Here is a 22,462-nt window from a genome sequence, read left to right as displayed (position 1 = left end):
GCCGTCTCGATCTCTAAACATAATTATTCGTATCTTAGAAACTATTAGAATAAAAAGAAAGCGTTTATTCGAACCAGACAACGCAGAAATGGCTGCCTCTCGAACATTCATTTTATAAGAAGCAAGAGACTCAACTGTTTACTACGTGTTCTTTCCTAGAGTAGCCACGCATCATTCAAAATTCTTTCATTACATGTTACAAAAACGAGTTTGCCTATCCGTTCGAACAAACCATTTTCGCCATTTTCGCTCCCTGTTTACCCCCGAAGCAAAGTGGTCCCAAAACCACGGAACCGTTCGACGTAGCCTTGATTCTTCGTTCCGGGACCAGTCGAGATCAGTCACGGGGCTCGATTGTTCGCGAAAGGCGGCGGCTCGAGCCAGATTTTCCCGTCCGACGCGAGAAAATTCCCCGCGGGAGGTCGACCGTCCGTCTCTCTTTCTAAGCTCTCTCGAGGCGTGGCAAATTAAGCTTCCCAAAACACCGCGAAACTGTTAATTAAGACTCATTATGCGCGCGGGCTGGTTCCCGACCGTCCGGGTTTGGGGTTGGAAGCGTCGAAAGGGTGGCGAACCGAGCTGCCTAGCGCGAGAGAGACGGTAGACGAAGAAGAAGCCGCGAGATGGGAACGTAGTAGCTGGTCGAGTCAGAAGCGGAGCCACCAGGGTGGGGGGACGTGGTCTGGGACGTGCAAGAGTAGGAGGAGGAGGAGGAGGAGGCGTCAGAGGAAGGGGGATGTTTTAACCCGAGTAGGAACTTCTTAATACCGCGACGGTAGTCGGGTTCATTGTGGGATCAATACAGAGACGACGTGGGCGTAGGAGTGGCAAACGTCGCCTCATTGGACGCGGCGTTCCCGCGCGGTGATTGGCCGGTAACGGAACTGCCAGGAGGCGGTTCCTTTCGCGCTAGCCCCTCTGGTCGGGGTGAACGAAAGGGGGAGGCCAGGCCCTGACCCTCGCCAGGAAGGAGAGAACACGCGGCAAGCGAAAAAGACGGAGCGCCGCTACGCGACCAGTTGGAAAAAGACGGCGGACCGGTCTGCGGCGAGGGTGACACGACGCCGGGGGGTTCAGTCTGTGTTCGCCCATCAGAGACACATCACCAGCCACGATACGGTCCGGTTGCGTCTCTCGCCGCGAGGGTAGCCTCCCTGCAAACCAGGTGTTCCACGGGTAACACCGATCAGCTTCTCTGGACGCGTCGAGTCCTTGAACTTGACAGTGTCCCCGGGGCGTGGGGGATCCGATACGCAGCGAAGCCCAAACGAGAAATGCTTCTCAGGGGATAACGGAGAACCAAGATTTCGGTGATTTTACTAGAGGTGTTTCAGGTTCAGAGTGGAACAGTGACGCACCGTTTAACCCCGTTTTTGTGATCCTTGGATTGCTTGGACCGTGTGTCGGTAGATCGTTGAGTTTCGAGGAGGTTCGAGCCCAACACCTTCGAAGAACAGGTTGCAAAATACTTTATCGTTGGTCTTCGAAGCATCCACTGCGTTGTCATCTTCGTTGTTGCTAGTTAGTGTTAAACGTGATCCTTAGTGAACCAACGAGCACCGTCAACGGACAAGTGTATCGAAACGGTCAGTGTTCGTCGGAGTGGAGATTCGTTTAGATTCCGCGAAGGACGTGGGCCGTCGAGGATGCGACGAAAGGTAGCCTAACGTCGTCGAAGACTGACGCGAAACGAACGGGCTCTGACGATGCTCGGTTCGGCCTGACGCAGCTTGTTGGAAGTTCAGCGGATCCAGCGATCGGTTGGACCACCCATCGACGGGAACAGTGGATCGAGGAGAGACCGGGAAAGTGGACAGAGGCGAGTGGACAGAGTGGAAACGAAAAATAGTGTACGAACGGGTGGTGCGACGTTCGGGTACGCAAGTCGGCAGGCCGGCTCTGGGGTGCCGGGCCCGGGCGGGGTGATGAGCTGTTCCGAGGTGATGTATCAATATTATCCTTACCTCTATCAGAGGCCACCGCCGCCGCCGCATCCGACCCACCCTCATGCGGCCCCGCACACCCATCCCCACGCGAATCCACATGCGGCCCATCACAGCCCGGCCAGGCCTTTTCAATCATTCTCAGCGGCCACGGCGACGCATCAGTACGACAGGGTGAGTGAAATTATTATTTACCCCACTGACCAGTTACGTTCCTTGTCCACGCATCGAGAGGAATACGTCAGAGAACGAGGATACCAAAGTTTAACGCTAGGAGTTGCTAGAGAGTGTCACGGATTAAGGTTCGCGGTGTGAGAGGATTCGATATCGGAGTAGTTTAAACTTGGGGGTTAGGACAGAAACACCTGGGGAGTATCTTAATCTTAGGGTGACTGGAGTTGACTTTGGTCGACTAGTGCTGCGATGTTTTATGCAGTTTGGATCTAGGATTCTGATAGTTTGTGCCGGGGTATTCATGACTCATTAACTCGCTTCAGACTGTATTTATGTCTTTGACGTTGACGATATAATGTAACATTAGGAGAAATAGTGTTCTATCTGGTGCCAAAGTAGTTGGAACATAGGGGTTAGTATGGAAACACCTGGGGAATATCTTAAGTTTAGGGTGACTGGAGTTGACTTAGTTTTGAGTGACTAGTGTTGCGTTGTTTTATGGAGTTTGGATCTGGAATTCTGATAGTTTGCGACAGAGTTTATTCAAGGGTATTCATAACTCATTAACCCACTTAAAACTGTATTTATTCCTTTGACATTGATGCTATAATGTAACATACATCGCAACCCAACTTGAGAAGAAATAGAATGTTGTCGATTGAATCTAAAGATGATGTAAGGATACCTGAAACTAAACTACTTCAAACATAGGAGTCAGTATGAATAGACCTGGGGAATATCTTAATCTTAGGTTGATTGAAGTTGACTTAGTATAGTAACTCTTCTGAATAGAATAGAATCTGAATAAAATGAAATTTAAACTTCTGATGGTTCGTGGCAGGGTTTATTTGAGGGAATTCATAGCTCTTTAAACTGTATTTATTTCTCTGACAGTGTAACATATATCACGACCCAACTTGAGAAGAAATAGAGTGTTGTAGATTAAATCCAGAAGTGATATAAGAGTATCTGCTACCAAACTATCTCAAACATAAGTACCACGAAAATATCGTAATCATAGGTAGAAAAAAGTTGACTTAGTTTTGGTCGATTAGGGTTGCGTAGTTTTGTAAAGTTTGCATCTGGATTTCGACAGTTTATGACAAAGTTTATTCAAGAATATTAATAGTTCATTAACCTATCCTCACACTGTATTTATTTCTCAAACATTGATGTTACAATGTACATTAGAACAAATAGGAAAATGTTGTAGATTAAATCTGGAAGTGATGTAAGAATATCTGCTACCAAACTACTTCAAACATAGGTGTTGGTACGAAAACATCTTAGTCTTAGGTTAACAGAAATTTACTTATTTCTTAGACTTAAAAAGAAGTATTTATATATCATAGGTTAACCCTAAATACGATACGAGAGTAGTTTAAATCCAAAAGTTGGTACAAGAAAGTAAGTTTCAGATTTGGGATTCAGAATTTCAATAATTTATTAGATAAGTTTGGTTAGATGCATTTCAATGAATTAAATGTTCTTTTCTATTTTACATTAAAATTTAATTATAAACAAATAAGGTACAATTATCACTAACATTTTTGAAATTAGATAATCTACATTCACTAGTGGTAGAAGAGTAGCAGAATTTTAACTAATTCCGATCATTTTGATTCATTCTGGATTTCGTCAGAATTTTGATTATTCTCATAAGCAGATAATTTACATTCATCAATGATAAAAGAGTAGTTATAAAATTGTTACTAATTTTGACCATTTTGGTTAATTCTAGATTTTGTCAGAAGTTTATGTATTTTCAAAATGTTCCCTGAATTAATTCGCTTTATTATCTCTGGACGATATGTAAATTTCAAAAAATTTGTTGACACTGAACACAGTAAAACTATCTATACAAAATGGGGTTGGTTTTTACGTACACAGTACATTGTAACTCGAGAAAATTGTCGTTTTGATAGAATCGTGAAGTGAATTCACTTGATACTCGAATGTTTGAGAATCACTGGCACCTGAGCAGTTCTATGTTGATAAGAATCTTTGGGGATCTAACCGGGACCGACCATTTCTTACTTAATTCTCTACCAGCCAGTCTGATCGGGTGGTATGGGCGAACAAAGTGTTTATAAACGCTCCTCGAGTATAAAGTGGGACCAACGGCGGTTTTTCGTTGATCTCGTGGTTGAATCGAAAAATTTCGATGCGTTTAGAGCTCCTCCAGGAATTATATTAAGCGTGACCCGTACAAAACGTGTTCAGAATTTCGACAACAGTCTTTAAGAATCAAGAAATACATGGAAAGATACACGAAAAAATGTCTTTTATTGTGAACATCTAGTCTTTTCAATCGGTGTATTAAAGATACTTGTCGAATAGACACCCTTAGATTAATTTATTACCTTCGTTTGACTTTCAATGAAAACTAGAATTTTAGGTTTTTGATAAAATTTTAAAAGTTGGATAGCAACAAAATTTATTTGTATTGTACTTGACTTATTGCAATACATATCTGTGTTTCTTCGTCGGTAAAGTTATGTGAATTCTATAGTGATTGTAGAACAGTGTTGCGACGGTATTCCTTTCGATGCGTTGCAAGGAACTTTTATTATAGCGACTAATTTAAATCAAACGTTGACTAGGAAATATGGAGCATACCATTTGAAACTAGTTTAATTGTCGAATTCACTAATTTATTTAGTGTTATTTATAAGCGATAATATACAACGAACGATATTTAAAATTGTCTATCAATTTTTCACTTCGTTTGGAATCATTTCTGAAAATCTTTCAAGAGATAAATATTTTAGTGTTATTTGTAAGATAACACTTTAAAGTGGTTTTTTGAAACCTGGATGACACGTTTACTTTCTATACTCGAAGTATTGACACACCTGTCAGAACAACGTGTACGTCTTGCAGCCAAATTTGAAACGAATGGAAATTGTATTAATTCAAAAATAGCAAAATGTCCATATTTACACCACCAAGATTACCATAGTGGGATTTAAATTTAGTGACAGAAATATTTAAAAATTAATTACAAAACTGTCAGACAAAAACTCTGTTGAATCTTTACACAAATGTTCATTGATCTAATCTAAGAATAATTACATATTTTATGGCTGTTGCTTTTGGAGTACTATTTTCTGTCTTTTCTGTTTAGATTTGTTCACATAGAAAAGCAACAATCAATTTCACTAATTTTATCATTGCAATATATTCTTGGAATACCAGAAAAGAGATACCAGAATATTTTCAGAATTTTTAGAAAATTTTAATGCACTGAAAACCGTAATTGGACTTACAATCACATTTCATTTGCGTCTATACAACCCTTAAATTACAAAAGAAAATGTCTAACACAAAAGCAGGTAGTACTTTCTTCAAAGTCTATAAAGATTTATATTCAATTTAAGAAAAAAAAAAAATTTAGTACAACTTTGGGTCGACGCAGTTTTTAATATCTTTTACACCTCACGAGTCATACAGGCAGAAGTACAATGAACGGCTCTGTCATAGGGGGTAGCTTCCCCTTTAAAATAAAAAACTTCTTATTTTTAAGATTGTTATCAAAATTGACATAATTCTTAGGTTAAACGAATGGAACGTTTGTGTAATGTTTCATAGAAATCGACGCTTGGTAGTTTATAATAATAATAATAATATACTTATTATATAATGTAAATAATAGAGGAGACACAAATCCTTTGTCGCTTAAAACGATTGATGAAAAGATATCCAATGATGTTTATGATGTTTCCACGTGGTAGCTCGTAGTAATCGCGTCGAATGTCCTTCTCCGAGATGCATATTACAACCTTCGTTTAAGAGCATCGTCATTGGCTCGCTAGACTTGGACGACAAAAGAATCGTTCTTCGGGTAATCGTTAGCATGATCTCGGGGGATCCATTGTCTTCCGCGATCGAAGTTCCCCGATCGAAAAAAACTCGATGGAGGAGGAGAAACAGTCGCCATTCAGAGGGTGGGGGGGGGGGGGGGAGGACAGAGGAACGATTACGCGGACGACACGTTCGGCACCAGCGTTTCAAAGCGGTTGAACGACGAGAGTCGACGTCCGCGATCGTCGGAAATTTAGACGTCAGCGGCTCGTCAGGCCCCCGTTCTCGACACATTATTCATAACCTTACGTGCTGTCATACGGGGACGTGTATCGCGCGGCTTGTCTCCTCTCGAGATTACAAGCCGGTCGCGTCTGAGCGCCGCCCGCCTCTAAAAAGGACCACCACAGTCACTGTGCTGACTGACGAGCCGTAAAACTCGTGTAAGATTTGAAATTCCGCTCCTTTCGCGGATTATTTTGTGTACCGTCATTGTTATCGATGTACCCGAGTGACGCGATACTCGATTCTCGTCACTCGTTACTCGATACTCGCCGTTCGTCATTCGATACTCGATACTCGTTATTCGTCATTCGATACTCGATACTCGTTATTCGTAATTCGATACTCGATACTCGTTATTCGTCATTCGATACTCGATACTCGATACTCGTCATAGGTAATTCAATACTCCATACTCGATACTCGTTATTCGTAATTCGATACTCGTCATTCGTAATTCGATACTGGATACTCGTAATTCGACACTCGATACTCGTCATTCGTTATTCGATACTCGATACTCGATGCACGATACTCAGTGCTTAATACACGATGCACGATTCTCGATATAGTAAGAAAGTAAAACCAGCCAGGTGTTAAATTAAACATGTTTGGGCTGCCGAAACAAACGAATTGACAGATATATGAGAAGACTAGGGTGTGAAACCATGGTCAGGAACGTACGAAGAAGTTTTTAATTCAATATGAATATACCTTATACAATATATTTCAGCAAAAATTCAACTTACATTACAATTTTTCTTTCTCATTTTTCAATTTGCTCGATATTCGACGTTTATAAATTTGCTCTTCTTATTTATCATTTATATTCTTCCTAGATTCTTACCACTTTTATCACTGTGGTTTGATATTATTCGGAGTTTTGGATATCCATTATGTCTTTTAAATGTATCGTGAATCGACTGTAATACAAAATAATTGTTGAAATCCACAATGTTCAATTTTAATCGTAAATTAGCTTTGAAAACAATTATAGAACTGTAATAACACAGAAAGGCTTCAATAGACTGCAATCTTGAAACGAAAGAACTAAAATAAACTTCAATTCAAACAAAATGTACAAAGATACAATAATTAATAAGTAGGCAGGTAAAGTTAAATTGCTGTCACGTTTGTAAACATTGGGGACGAACGTAAGATAATCTGTGAAGTGAAATATAGTTAACAATGTTGGACGTAGTTACGCTGTGTGACAACCTGAAGGACAGTTCTGTTGCACGAAGCAACGTTACGAAGTAGAACAGATTCTATCTCAGAAATAAACGATTCGCTGTCCGCGTTTATTCCGAGTTTTTCTTCAGTTTCAAGATATAGAATACCCACGTGTATCGTGCATAGTAAATAAATTAGCGACCGTTAATTCGTGTATAAATAAAAGACTCTCGAGTCGATTGCGACAAAAGGAAACGCGAGAATAAAAATGGCAATATTTCTGCACTTTGGTGCCTCGCATTTTACGTCGCACAAATCGAATTCCCTCGTTGGTAGATCGCGATCGTTTCCACGTAAACTCGTACGATCATTTTCGCGTCGATATCACGGGCGATCGTGGGTATCGCGAGCGTTTGAAATCTTGTCGGACAAGCTACGGGATTATGACACCCCGCGAGTATTTGTTCCAATATTTTAACCGCCCTAAGCGCTATACATAAATCGAGAGTACTGGATTCGAATTAGCGGAGTTTGTTTCGAAACTGGAGGAACTAGTTTGTCCCGTTCGAGCTGCTCGAACGGACAGGTAACCCACGGGGCGGTCAGGTGATGCGAAACTTTCCTTTGAAAAAGTTTCACTGGAACGATGTTAATGTTAAGGCGATCGAAAATTAGGTCTTGGTCCCTTAACGATCGTTACTTCGTCGCTGGCATTTATTTCAGAACTCTCTGTTGCGTGGAACACGTTGATTTTTTCATCGACTCGTTCAGTTTTCATCGTTCGATTCGATTGCTCTTCAACATTCGACCGAGATTGAAATAGAAACGATGTACACTCCATGTCAAAACTATTAGGTCAGTTTATTTTTACAAATATATCATATACCAGATACACCCACTTATTCGTATATTCACTATAAATGGAAAGAAACTTGTTTTTCTTATGAATCCTTTCCATTTATTTTTACCAAATTTGTTTATTACACTGTGTATTACTTCTATTTATGTACTTTCGTTCTTTTATGAAGTCTTTCTCATTTATTTTTACACCGAGTGTTTCTTTTTTTTGTTGTTTACTTCTATTTATTGTAGTTTTGTTTTTTTAATGGATCCTTTCTATTTATTTTTACCAAATTTGTTTAGTACACTGCGTTATTTCTATGTAGTTTTCTTCTTTTATGAATTCTTTCCTATTTATTTTTAACGCCAAGTGTCGTTGTTTTTATTTATTATTTACTCCTATTTACGTAGTTTTGTTTTATGAATTTTTTCCCCATTTATTTTTAACACCAAGCATTTGTGTTTTTATTTTGTTGTTTTTACTTCTATTTACGAAGTAGTAGTGCAATGACCGTTGACAAGTTTTCTTTTTAATTTAAACGAATTCATAAGAAACAAGCTCCTTTTCATTTATATTATCATCTATTTTTGTCATGTCATGAAACAGTTTTAAAAATTTTGTTAATCTCTAAGAAATAATTCGCCTTTACGAAATGAAAGAAACGAACAACAGCGATTATTCGGTGATTTGTTTAGAAGCCAGGAAATTGAAATTAACGTTTGGCAAGCGTTTCTAAACCTGTGATTATTTTCAGTAAGCCTCGAATTATTTTCTGTGTACTTTGCATTCGCCACTGCGTGATGTTTTAATAGAAATACCATTGTGACGCGGTCCGTAAAGTGATCTATGCGATGCCACGACATACTTACGATTAATCGTTTCTATGAAACAATGTAATAAATTTAGTAACTATATGAGCGTTCGGGGCAATCGAACTTGCATACTGGACGTCTGACAAATCCGATAGTCGTTTAAATAATTGAATGCAAAGATCAAGCAACTGTTCTTAAATATTTCCAATCTATCTCGCAATTTTCTTGTAATTTATATTTCGTATACTTCGAATTAAATCTGACGAAGAACAGGGATAAATCGAGTTAGAGAAATATTAATGGAAATAGGAAAATTTAGATAATATTTATCCATCTAAAGATTGAGCAACAAATTTTGCTATAATCCAATTCTTAATCAAACTTCAATAGCTAATTTTTGAGGTATCATAATAATTTGATCTCATGTTCTATATGATCCAGAAACGTAATAGATTCGAACAATGCATTTTAGTAAACTATTTTCAAGGAAAGTTACTGAATAAGATTCGAAGCATTTCTGAACAGAAGTGAAATCACTAAACGTCCACAGCCTTGCATTTTCCGTGAAGTAAACCGACTGTGAAACATCTGTTTGTCGTCAAAAGCGGTCCCCACTACAATAACATGTTTACAAACAATCCAAGGGAGCCTCCTAGGTGTTTTACTTTACGCAGAGTCCACGAATTCCCGCTTTTAGCTGAGCGTCCTGAAATAGTTTGGCAGACAAGGGACCGAACGAGAGTTTCTGCGAGTTTCACCTCGGGGATCCTCTCTGTATCATTTTAATATGTCTGCTGGCAGGTCAGCCGTGCTTCTTGCCCTCCCATGAACTCATCCGTACACCACGGGGTGTCGAATACCGTTTTTCTCGTTACTTGTACCCCAGGTGTATATTCAGTTTTACTTTTACGCCTGCGAATTTTCGTTTCCGCGTTTAGGTCTGCAATTCGTGAAAGTTCCAAACAATCTACTGCACCAAGGTCGAAAGATGTCAACGATTAATATTATATATCTTTTTTAGACATTTTTGTAAAGTTTCGAGACGCTATTATAATTTTAACAGGACGAGTATTATTCGAAAAGTGTTGAAAGTATTTTTGTTTGGTTCAATTACATTTAATTTATTAACTGTTTCTGCAATTCGTAAAAGTTCCAAACAATCTACTGCACCAAGGTCGAAAGATATCAACGATTAATATTATATATCTTTTTTAGACATTTTTGTAAAGTTTCGAGACGCTATTATAGTTTTAACAGAGTGAGTATTGTTCGAAAAGTGTTGAAAGTATTTTTGTTTGGTTCAATTACATTTAATTTATTAGCTGTTTCTGCAATTCGTAAAAGTTCCAAACAATCTACTGCACTAAGGTCGAAAGATGTCGACGAGTAATATTATATATTTTTTTTAGAAATTTCTGTAAAGATTCGAGACGCTATTATAGCTTTAACAGAGTGAGTATTGTTCAAAAAGTGTTGAAAGTATTTTTGTTAGGTCCTATTACATGTGGTTTATTAACTGTTTCTGCAATTTGTAAAAGTCTCAAACAATCTACTGCACTAAGGTCGAAAGATGTCGATTAATATTCACCATTATAGTGTCAGATACACAATTAAAGTCATTGAAACGAATCATTCAGTAACTGTTCGTGAAAGTCGAGGGCCTTTTCTGACGGACGATGTATTGCATGCAAATCGAAAGATGTCAACAATTAATATTCTACATTTTGTAGAGATTTCTGTACAGTAGTGAGATTCTACTATAATTTTGACATCTTGACTGCTGGAATATTCGTATAATAAAGAGAATACAAAACTCGCAAGTTACCAATTTTATTAAAAGTCTAAAGATTAATAAATTTCGAAACGAATCATTCAGTAAATGTTATAAATATTTTGACTAAGCCTGCAAGAACGTTCAAAGCCATTGCAATATAAAAAAATCCATGAGTTATTAAAACGTCGAATATTTAGTTTCTTTTTCTAGTTTATTAATTCTTTTTTCACTAATTTGTAAATTCTAATTAACATTTTTACAAATATTAAAAGTAGTGAAGTTTTATATACACAAAATCTATTCTGAATGCATGTAAGAATAGGCTGTTTGCTTTTTTCTTTTTTCTTAATAAAATATAGAAAGTTTCATGTCAAACTTAATGTTTTACGAATATTTCTTATACCGATTCTATAGTTAGAAGCATACTGTACATCAAATAAAATTGCCATAAATGTTAATGTACCGTGTTCCGTGGCGATAGCGAGCACGTTAACCTTCTGGAGGTCGTGGTGTATCTGGCAAATTCTTTTTATAAATATTTTTAAACAGATACATCGTAGAGCTTGCCGACAAAGAGCAGCTTTTATATGATACAGTAAATCTCTATATGTTCATCGCTCGAGATCAGGCAGGGACATATATCCTGTAATTACACAGCGATAATAACGTCGAGTCGCTGAATCACCATTCGGCTAAGCGCACATTGATTAATTCCGCTAAAAATTTATTTGGATAAAAATCTTGTTCCGAGAATACATTCTTGAGCCACGAGTACAGTTCATATATTTCAAGACGAATTATTTTTTATTTAAATACATATTTTTCAAGTAGAGCTTCTCAGCTAATTCGATTCCTCATTATTTTAATTATCAGCATAATTGATATGCAATTTAATTGAAATACAACATAATTAAAATATAATGCAATTGAATTACAGATTAATTGATTGAGATTAATTTATTTATTAATTTATTTCTTGCCTTTGTAGTTGGGGATTTATATATATGTCTTTATGTATTCATAAAAACGAAGTTTAGGTTAATAATCGATAACATGAGTTTATCATCGATTTATATGACTTTATTACTGATTAGAGATGAGTTATAAATGTTCTTCAATTTTTTCCTTTCGAGCTATATATTAATTTTGTTAAATGACTCACATCAAGTAATAATTATTTTGTAATAATGTATCGACCTATGTTGTTCATTTTTTATTTTTGCAACAGTTGTCTTTGAATTTAGGGAAAATACAATACAGACTTCACTTCTATTATACTATCATGAATTCCTGAATAATATCCGTGGTTCACAATAACTATTTTTCATTTCAACATCCTATTTATTAACTCGTACTCGTAACTAAATTACATGGCGATTTATAATTAATCTATTTCATTCGTTTTGTATGTATATTCCAAATGCAATTACAAATTACATTGCAATTCAATCAAACGAATGATGAGAATTATAAATCATCGAATCGTTTAATAATTGTGATTTTCTGGAGTAATTCACCAGTAATTTCGCCCAAGCAGCAGCCTCTTGTTTCTCGTAAGCTTTGGGTTAAAATCGGTGCAAGTAACCAAGACGCCATCGTTTGGCAATTCGCGACGGTGTGTTATCGAGCCGTGAGGTATCGTCCAAACTCTCCATACGTCGTTGCAGCGATAAATAATAAACAATAGCCGGCATTACTTAGCCCGACATTGAGAGGAATGTCGGAACGACGATGAGGTATCACGCTGCTTACCTACTTAAACTGTTTATCATGCGGTAAATTATACGAGCCGAGAATATGCTAATGAGAAGTCGAGAGATCTAACTGCATCTAAACGACGTAGATCACTGATACGGTGAGGACTAGTGAAGAGAAATTTCTGAACGCCGCCGCCGCCGGGCCCCGACAGTAGTTGGACGTCCTCCAGAAAGAAGGCGCACAGCGTCCCGACGACCGAAGGCACAAATCACTTTCGGTGCCGCGTGCGATCGCGCGCGTGAGAAAACACCCTTGCATATTTAACCCCTTGAAAATGGCGTCCCTGCGTCGTGCAAAATTGGATTGGACGTAAAACAAAGAGTCTCCTATTATTTAATATTTATTTGTTCCTCTGAAGGCACTCTGAAAGTAGACACGGTGTATCTAGCAGGTTTTAGGATTACATATTGTCCAAAGAAAGTAAGGCAACCTAACCTCTAAGTGTAGAGAAATGAGGTTATATATTAGGTTGTGCAATAAAAGTAAATATTCTTTGTGAGAATGTTAAATACTACCAATTTTATTTAAAACTTAATCTGCCATTTTGTTCCACGATCTTCTGCAAAATTCATCATTTTCTGTATAGAAAAAATCCAGATACTGATATTGAACGACTTTTCACTGATGGAATTTTTCATTGTACGAAAGAAATAGAAATCAAATGAGAGAAGGTCTGAATGGTCGTTGAATATAATGTGGGAGATTTTGAAAATGGTTAATTTTCACAATTCAGATCTCCCCCTCTTACGTTTGGAAGTACTCGAGAAGTAATAAAAGCCAGAAACTAAAATTTATATATTAGGGATCCATGTTTCTTGCCCCTCTTCTCCTATAAATTTGATGTCAATTGGTCGCAGGTGCTTTGTGGAAACACACCCAAACGATCTAACGTCATGACAACAGTGTAGTTTGTCGACACTCAGCTGATCAAAGCAATAGAATAATTTACCTAGTGTTTCCTGAAACAAATTCCAAATTAACTGGGGGGATAAAAAAAACTATCAGTAAATTAAAATTTGGAATAAAAATATTAGGGCAATAATTAAATCTGGACCCGGCCCTGGTTAGAGTACATCCTGGTAGACGGAAAGGAGTATACAGCAGAGAGACGAAGGAAAATCGGTAAAATCATTTAAAATCTCGAAAACTAATAAAAGCTCGAAGATAAAATTTTATATTTGGAATTCATGTTTCTTGCCCCTCTTTTCTTACAAATTTGATGTCAATCAGTCGCAGGTGCTTTGTGGAAACACACCCAAACGATCTAACGTCATGACAACAATGTAGTTTGTTGACACTCAGCTGATCAAAGCAATAGAATAATTTACATAGTGTTTCCTGAAACAAATTCCAAATTACCTAGGGGGATAAAAAAACCTATCAGTAAATTACAATTTGGAATATTGAATTAAATCTGGACCCGGCCCTGGTTAGAGTACATCCTGGTAGACGGAAAGGAGTATACAGCAGAGGGACGAAAGAAAATCGGTAAAAGCGTGTTCCAGGAGTGGCAGCGAGAGGAAAGCTGGACGCGTCTCGGGTCGGGAGCAATAAAGCACAGTTTCGGTGTGGCGGCGTGAGAAAACAGCCGGGGCATTATTAACGCGACGGTGTAGCCGTCGGTGCGTATAGAGACCGGTGCATACGGACGAGGGATGGTGGCCACGGCAGGAAGGATAAAGAAAAACGATGGAGGTGAACGACGAGAGAACGAGGGATAGAGGAAGACGAAATCGCGCGAGCGTATATTAGCCAGCAAGGCGAAAAACGCGAGGCTATTAATTCAGAGCCAGTGGACACCGGTCAGCGCCGGCAAAGGAACAAAATGAGCGCCCTTGGGTCAGGTCCTAAATAAAAGGAAGGAAGGAACGTTTAAATAAAAGTAAACTCGTGTCGCCGTGGGGCCACGTAGCCGCTTTCTGAGCTTCCCGGGAGAGGAAGGTGGGGCCTTTTGAGGCGAAGAAAAGTTGCCACGGGAGAGGTGAAGATCGCATGGCTCTCGAACTCCCTCGCGAAACCTGTCCCCGTGGCATCGAGATCGACCTTGCCGCGCCCGCGATTGCGAGCTTTAACGCTCTCCACCGTTATCTGACGATCGTCGAGAATGCGACAACGACAGGGTAGAAACGGAGACGCGTTTTTCGGCTCCTCTCTTGGTCCGTAACGGCGCTTCCGCCCAGGACCTCCGCTCAGGATGTTTGATTTTTGATAATCCTCGGACGCGGTTGATCCTTCATTCGCGAATGGTTCTGCGCGGTGATAAGAGAATCGATGCCTTGCGATGTCTCTACGTCGAGAACTTCGCTAGAACTGCTATTTTGTTCCACGATCTTCTGCCATTTTTTGGGCAATTTAAATATAAGCAGAAGATAAGACAATATAACCTCTAACTACAAAGGAACGATGTTATACATATTAGGCTGTGCAATAGGAATAAATATTCTTCGTAAGACCTGTTTTTCGGCTCCTCTATTGGTCCATAACGGTACTTCCGCCCAGGATCTCTGCTCAGGATGTTTAAGTTTTGATAACGAATCCTTAGACGCGGTTGATCCTTCATTTGCGAATGGTTCTGTGCGGTGATAAGAGAATCGATGCCTTGCGATGTCTTCTCGTCGAGAACTTCAATATAGAAAATCTTGAAAACTAATAAAAACCCGAAGCTGAGATTGATATATTCGGGATTCGTGCTTCTTGACCCTCTTTTTTTATAAATTTGGTGTCAATCGATTTCTGGTATTGTTTGGAAGTACAGTCGTGCATTTCTTTTTAATAGAACATTAGAAATATAGAGTATTTGATAAGTTGATCACGTTACATAGAGATAGCTATTTGAACAATCTAAAAATCTCGGTAATAAATGAAATGCAAAATCTCGAAAACTAGTAAAAGTCCGGAGCCAAACTTTTGTATTTAGAATTTGTGCTTTTAGCCCTTTCTCTCCTACAAATTTCGTGTCAATCGGTCGCTGGGTACAGTCGATTTTCCAAAATAAATCGACGATATTTATCAGTGTTCACCGGTTTAAAAAAGATCGTTCACCCGTAGGTTTTGCATTGTAAAATATTCACTTGCACGGTACTTCGACCAGGTGATAATCTTATCGTGAGGGTGTCGTTAATCGACGTTTATTAACTGGCAATCTCGCGGCGGAGTGAATCAGTAGCGACACGCGATTAAAATCCATTTACGGGCATGTGATTTTTCACGTCTGTCCGGCGCGTCGTTTAAATCGCCGCGGGAGAAATACGAGGGACGGAAGCTCGTCGATAGATCATCGTCGTAATGGCACCGCGGACCCGGCGTTATTCGATCTTAATCATTTTTATCGCGTTACGGGACTCCCGCGCTCGTCCACGGCCACCGGGGTCTTCGCCACTCAGGTGGTTGCCCGTTTAACGCTTCGCCGTTTGTTATCTTACCATCGCCAGCGACGAGAACGCTAAATGCCGATAGCAGCGGGGCTCCTTGCGGTTCGCCCGCGACGCCGAACAACCGTGATTCGCATGTAAAACAACCGATTCGTAATATTTACCAGGACGGATCGTTAATTCTTCGTGTCCGCGCGGCGCGTTCGGATTCGCAACGACGATGACGACACGGATGCATTTGATTTACGCGTTTCTGGTCGACGCACACTGTTTCGACGCGGGTCAATTGGCTAAACGAAACTCGTAATTTAATTTCAAGAACTATTTATCGTCATCTGTAACGTCCGAGAGATACAACCTGATGGACTTTCCTTGTCGATATTACAGTCCACTCCTATTTTATCGACCCAGTCTTGCATAAAACGAAAGGTTTCAGTTATACGGGTAATAAGTATAAGAAATTACTGATAATAGTTTTAGCTATTGAGCTTTTACATTTATTGTATTTAATTTCAAGAACTATTTATTGTCATCTGTAACGTCTAAGGGATGCAACCTAATGGAATTTCCTTGTCGATATTACAGTTCACTCCTATTTTATCGACCCAGTCTTGCATAAAACGAAAGGTTTCAATTATACGGGTAACAAGTATAAGAAATTACTGGTAATAGTTTTGGCTATTGAACTTTTAAATTTGTTGTATTTGACCGTCAGTTTGAAATTTCTACTAAAACATTGCTTTCACATAACATTCCATGAATGTTATAGATATCGATCATTATCTATTTTGTAAACAGTTAACTTGCTGAATATTTCAATCATTTTTAAGGAAAGTATAAATTTTTATGCAGCTTCTAACTTATTTATAATTCATTTCATAAAGAATTAAATTTGTAAAGTTTGAATAAATTTATTAGAATGACTACTTTATAATTAACTAACAAATAGTTTGCACACATTGTCTACAAACAAATAATCAACCTCAGAATTCTGTACAGTACAATTCATCTTAAAATATTAGTTTATACAACTTATGAGATGCATAAAATTGATAAATAAGGCTATGTAGATGAACCAAACGGGTGTTTCGTCTGGTTGTTTGGCGTAAATATGTCGTGATAAAAGTGTAACCTATGAAAAAATTTAGGTCAATGTCCAAGGAAAGTTTCATTAAATCGATTTGTCGATCAACTTGGTAATAATGCTTTATTTATGAGATATAGACATCTACAACAGTTTCAATTAGAATTCAAAATCACAGACCTCATTTAATATATAAATAATAATCATTACTATCGACAGTCATTACTATCTGATACTTCCCTTGCAATTACAAGGACGAAGAACGTAGGAATTGGCATTGACACACTTGTTGCAGATCTCTTTCTACGACTCTTCGAAGTCTTGCGTCAGTTTCCACTCTACGCGAAATCTATTTCAAACGTTTGTGAATGTCACAACAAATTAAATAAGATCCATAGATATAGTTTTACTTGTTTTTCAACAGTATCAAATAATACTTGCTAGTTGGTCTAGCAGTTTCATCGATTTTAATGATATTTTGCAACCAATAATAAAAACTCTACAAATTATTATATTTCTTTAATCAGGCGTTACAAAGTGACACAATATAATACAAAAAGAAAAAAACGAATTCTACAGGTCATGGAGATTCGAACACGGGATAAAATGATACTACTTTTTTACTATCAATATATTTGGTTAAGCGATTTTTTCAAATTACACATTTATTTTTCTCATAAATGACTGACCATCTGCGGCTATAACCCCGGTTACGATTATTATACACGTGAATCTACAAGCCTGCAAAGTATCATTAGAATCGGCGAGTGTCAGATCTGACATTGAGAAAATTTAAAAACCAGAGTTACAAAGTCACAGTGCAGAAATTAAATTCCCCAGCCAATATATTAATTTTGAAAATTGATTGTTGATATCAAGTTGATTCTAGTTCCCAACGAGGTCCACGTAAAATGTCTGTTTCGCTTAATAAAGTCATAAAGAAAAGATTCGAACAAGTTTGTTGGCCACAAGTCGAAACGATTGGCTCGAGAGTTGGGCGTTTATTGGCGGTTGACGTGGGCGTTTCGCATATAAATTCCAGGGCGCGGAAGGGCTGGCAAGAAATTAGTCAAGAAGAAATCGTGAAGGCGGTTCGGTTAGGGCCCCCGGTTCTCTTCGCGACGCGAGACCTTGTGTACAAAGGGAGAAGACAGGTGCAGGCCGCTTCCCTTGGGCCCTGGCAAGAACTTAGCTATCCTTCATTAGCACTCTCGTTACGGGGACGCCGTTTCTTCAGGTACAAAGGCGTATCGGCGAGGAACTGCCATTTCTGCGGTTTGACGTGGTCGTTGTTCGTCGCGGTCCGCTTTGAACGTTACAGCCAGCACTGCGTTACGTTCGTTGATGACGGACCCGTAATTGGAACAGTGTAATTGGCGAGGAATTTAGGCTGAAACGAGAGTCCATAAATTTCTGGAGATTTTTAACGTTTCTTCCAGGGCTCGCGAGGATATTTGAACACTATGAAAAGGAGAATGCGCAATGGTGCAATGATTAAAGTGATTAAAGTGTTAGAGAACATTTCTTGAAGAGTGAGACTTTGGACGTTCATGTCTTTGAAGGTGTGGAATTTAAAAAAATATTTATTTGTTGTTTAAAAAATATATGTAGTGAACTATGAGTCTACTGAATTTTAATATCAAGTTTCGGTTTGTGTGAAAGTTGCCAATCGTGTGGCAAAGAAGGAATCTATTAAAAAATTAAAATTAAAAATGTAATATTCAACTTCGAGCCAATAGAAAAAGAGAAATGGAAAATAAAAGTAAAGAAAATTCGTATGCTTAACAATAGATACGCAGATTATGAAATTTCCTTGTGTTTTTTTATTTAAAACAGGCAGAAATAAAATTGAGGTTAGAAATCTATAAATGATTACGATGTTGAAATAAAAATTCGTTAAAAATTCTTTCGTCACTTTAGATCGATTTCAACGTATCTTGATAATTAGGAATAGCATATTTTTGCTAGCAGCTTATAGTTTTCACGAAGTAGATACAGAACACTAAGACTTATTTTCTTTTCTAAAAATAGGAAAGTTGTATCGTTAATGTTCTCGTTCATACTAATATGTGTGGGAACGAAAACAAAAGACATTAATCTCAGTCATCCTAAAAACACATATGAAATCACTTAAAAGCTTCGACGTTCGAGAGGCCACTGCATTACTTCCGGTACCATCGTTCATTAATCACTCGAAGCCCGTAAAGGACTAACAATGTATTTTTAGGAAAACTCTCGCATGCAATTGAAAGAAAAATCGATAGAATATTATTTTCTACATAATTGGGTAGCCTGAAACTGACGAGGATTGCATGTATATATACATATATATATGCAATATACATACATACATATATATATATATATATATAGCCTGGTCTATGCCTGTAATAATTAATGGACGACAGTTAATTCCTGGCAGAACTGCTGGCATAAACTCGCAGCAAGATGGTAGCTGATTAGAATTTATCGAAGAGAAGAACCGTAAAGATCTCTCTTGGAGATCTGTTTGCTCGATGATTCAAATTTCAGGGAACTCGACGATTAATAAAAATTGGGGTTTCGTTCTTGTTGTTTATTGAACACATTGTTGTTAATTAATTAACAAATTAACGGTTGTTATTTAGTAATAACCATGTACAAATGATTGATGAGAGTACTAATTTGTGTATGTGAATGGGTAAATAAAATGATAAAATTAAAATTGTGCTATTAAAATTTGCAAGTACTAGAAATTATTGCCTAAATTTTAGGGAATCATACACGTTTTTCCATTTCGAATACACAAAATGGTTGTTATCATGTACACTGTGAAATAATCTTTTTTAAAGGGGACTATGTTTCGCCATGCTTGACTATATTTGAGAGGATTTAATGCTTTCAATCGAAGGATGTTATTCAAACTCAAATATAGGTAAAGTAGCCTAGTTTCCAATTATCTAAAAGCAAACTATCGTCTTCGTAGTCAATTTAAGGGGTTTGGTCTAGCAATCAATCCGTTAAAGAGAATCTGAACTTCCATAATGAGGGTAAAAGAACTTTTCTTCTCGTTGATACAACCCGAAAACGAACATCCTGGTAGTAACAGGTATTCAAACATAAATAACCCTTTTATAATAAAAATCTGGCTGATAGAGTAGCCAAGTTTCCAATTGTCTAAAAGCAAACTATCGTCTTCGTAGAGAATTTGAGGGGTTTGGTCTAGCAATAAGAGAATCTGTGAATCTCTAAAGAGAATGTGTGCTTTTAGAATGAGGGTAAAAGAAGTTTTCTTCTCGTCGATAGAACCTGAAAACGAACGTCCTGGTAGTAACAGGTGATCTCCATTCACTTTCAACGTATTCGATCCGTTTAAATGGACGTGCGAGCGTAATCGGTCTGTATCTGCTAGCAATCGTTCCGCTGATAATAAAGAACACAGGGACTACTAGCAGAGCTGGTGGATCGACGTCAGAGCGTGGAGGTTGGACGAACCCACCGAAGAAGCGGGGTCTCCGTAAAAGCGCATTTTTCTCGGGTATCTGGCCGATTAATGAACCGATGTCGTCGCGAGGACCACCCCGAAGGGAACGCGTACGGCACGTGCACCCCTCGCGATAGACCGACGAGAGGAGCAATCGTTCGGACTATAATACCTAAACTATAACCAGCTCCCGTCCGTCCTTCTAGCAGCAGGTCTCAAACGAACCGCGCCTTTACCTGACCAAGTTTTACGATCGTCGCGTCGAGGTGGCGATGTGTCCTCCCGTTATCGTACGGGCGGGATCTGGCCAGGCTAAAGCAGGCTCTTGCTACGGTCCTTTTTCTTATTTCTTTTTCCTTCCGCCCCGGGTCTTGTTGCTCCCGTTGTCTTCTCGTCGATCCTTCCTCTCCCCGGAGGAACGAGTCAAGTTCTGTGGGAAAGAGAAGCCCGTTTCGCTAGGCGACGACCTCGTTTGCCAATTTCATCCCGCTTCGAGAGCTTCGACGTCCTCGCGAGAGATGCACGATTCGATGAATTTTTTGGGTCCTCGACGAGCGCAAACGAGATCTTTGGGGATATGGACAGGGCTTGCGATGATGGATTTAATTGACGGTCGATCGATCGAAAGGATTGATCCGTTGACTCTGACGTTCGGTGGTGCATCGATGGTCCCTTGGACCAATTCGATCATTTCATCAAGTTTATCTACTTTGACGTGATCCATATATGGGCGACGAGATTCACTTTGGAATAATTAATTCTTAAATGTTGGAGAAAATAAATTTGTATCAGTGAATTTTAGTTACGAAGAGAAGTACTGGGGCAAATTTTAGGTTATGTAGTTTGTCTGAAATCAAAGTTTTGGGCTCGTGAAAAATTATACAGTTCTGACAACGTGTTAAAGGGGAATTAAAAAATCACTAAATTATATTTCGATATTGCTTTCAACTCGTTCTGAAATAAATAGAAACTAGTAGACGCTCAAATAGAGAAGGGTCGCCATTTTGACTCGTAGTAAATGTATCGATGTACTCGTTCTGGAAACAAGATTTCAAAACTTCAATTTTAGTATTCAAAATATTTTTTAACATACAAAAATTTAATTTCTGCGGTTTACATTATTTTTTGTAATTTTTTATTGCTGTTATATAGTTTCTGGCAACATAAGCACTTCTAATGTTTCGATGTTATTGCTTTCCAAAGTATATTAGCTTCGATTTCGACGACTATAATAATCAAAAGATGTGTTAAAATGACCCAGAATTAACAATAAAAATTAAGAATGTATCCAATCAGGTTATTAAAATTGTTAACATTTTCTAGATAAAATGTTGAAGCCATTGATCCTTCAAAGACGATACAAGTCTAGTGGATGGATTATTATTTCATGTGATGACATCAAGTTAAAATGGCAGTTAGGCCACCAACAGTATAAATATTTGTTTCTTGAATACTGGCCAATAAATGACACTTTTTATAGGTTCTGCTTGGTTTAAGTAGGTCGCAAGGGAGGGGAAAAAATTTTGACCAATTGGACTCGTATTACTTGGTGACTGCCAACTATATACGTGCACATTATAGTCGGCCACGAAGTATTGTTAGATACCAGATTCCTATCTATTGTTACATAAGACATCTGTCATCCACTCTGAGTCACAATACCAGCTCAAACTTCAATTTCTAGTTCAAGCTTCGATTTATAAATCTCCTAATTAGCGATTGTTATGTTTAATCGTTCTTTCGATCGATTAGACTTTGGCATGATACACCATTTTAAAAATAATTGCTTTAACGTTGTAAGATCGATCTTTTTCTGTGGAAACAGGGATAAAGTAACAATAGAACTATTTTCTAAGGATAAAAAAAATTAGTAATTAACTTAATGGACGGCAATCGTCGCTTCAGAAGTGGAAGATGGGACATTCTAAATATTCAGAATTCTAAACTACTGCATTAAATGTTTAAATAGCACTCTTACGCAAC

General features: G+C 38.3%; 1 protein-coding gene across 2 annotated transcripts in view; it reads left to right on the top strand.

The window, feature by feature from the left end:
- Positions 1 to 638: 638 nt before the first annotated feature.
- The window catches only part of Vg (transcription factor vestigial), a 157,093-nt gene continuing 135,269 nt past the window's right edge, over positions 639 to 22,462 (top strand). For both annotated transcript variants that reach the window (XM_076783865.1, XM_076783856.1), the window contains exon 1: positions 639 to 2,117. In XM_076783865.1, coding sequence (XP_076639980.1) covers positions 1,926 to 2,117 — 192 coding nt within the window. In that variant the 5' untranslated portion in view covers positions 639 to 1,925. The remainder of the gene's footprint in view (positions 2,118 to 22,462) is intronic.

The sequence above is a fragment of the Colletes latitarsis genome, chromosome 1, assembly GCF_051014445.1.
Source record: "Colletes latitarsis isolate SP2378_abdomen chromosome 1, iyColLati1, whole genome shotgun sequence".
Lineage (NCBI taxonomy): Eukaryota > Metazoa > Arthropoda > Insecta > Hymenoptera > Colletidae > Colletes > Colletes latitarsis.
Note: the sequence above shows the minus strand (reverse complement) of the source record. Positions and strands in the feature narration are given on the sequence as shown.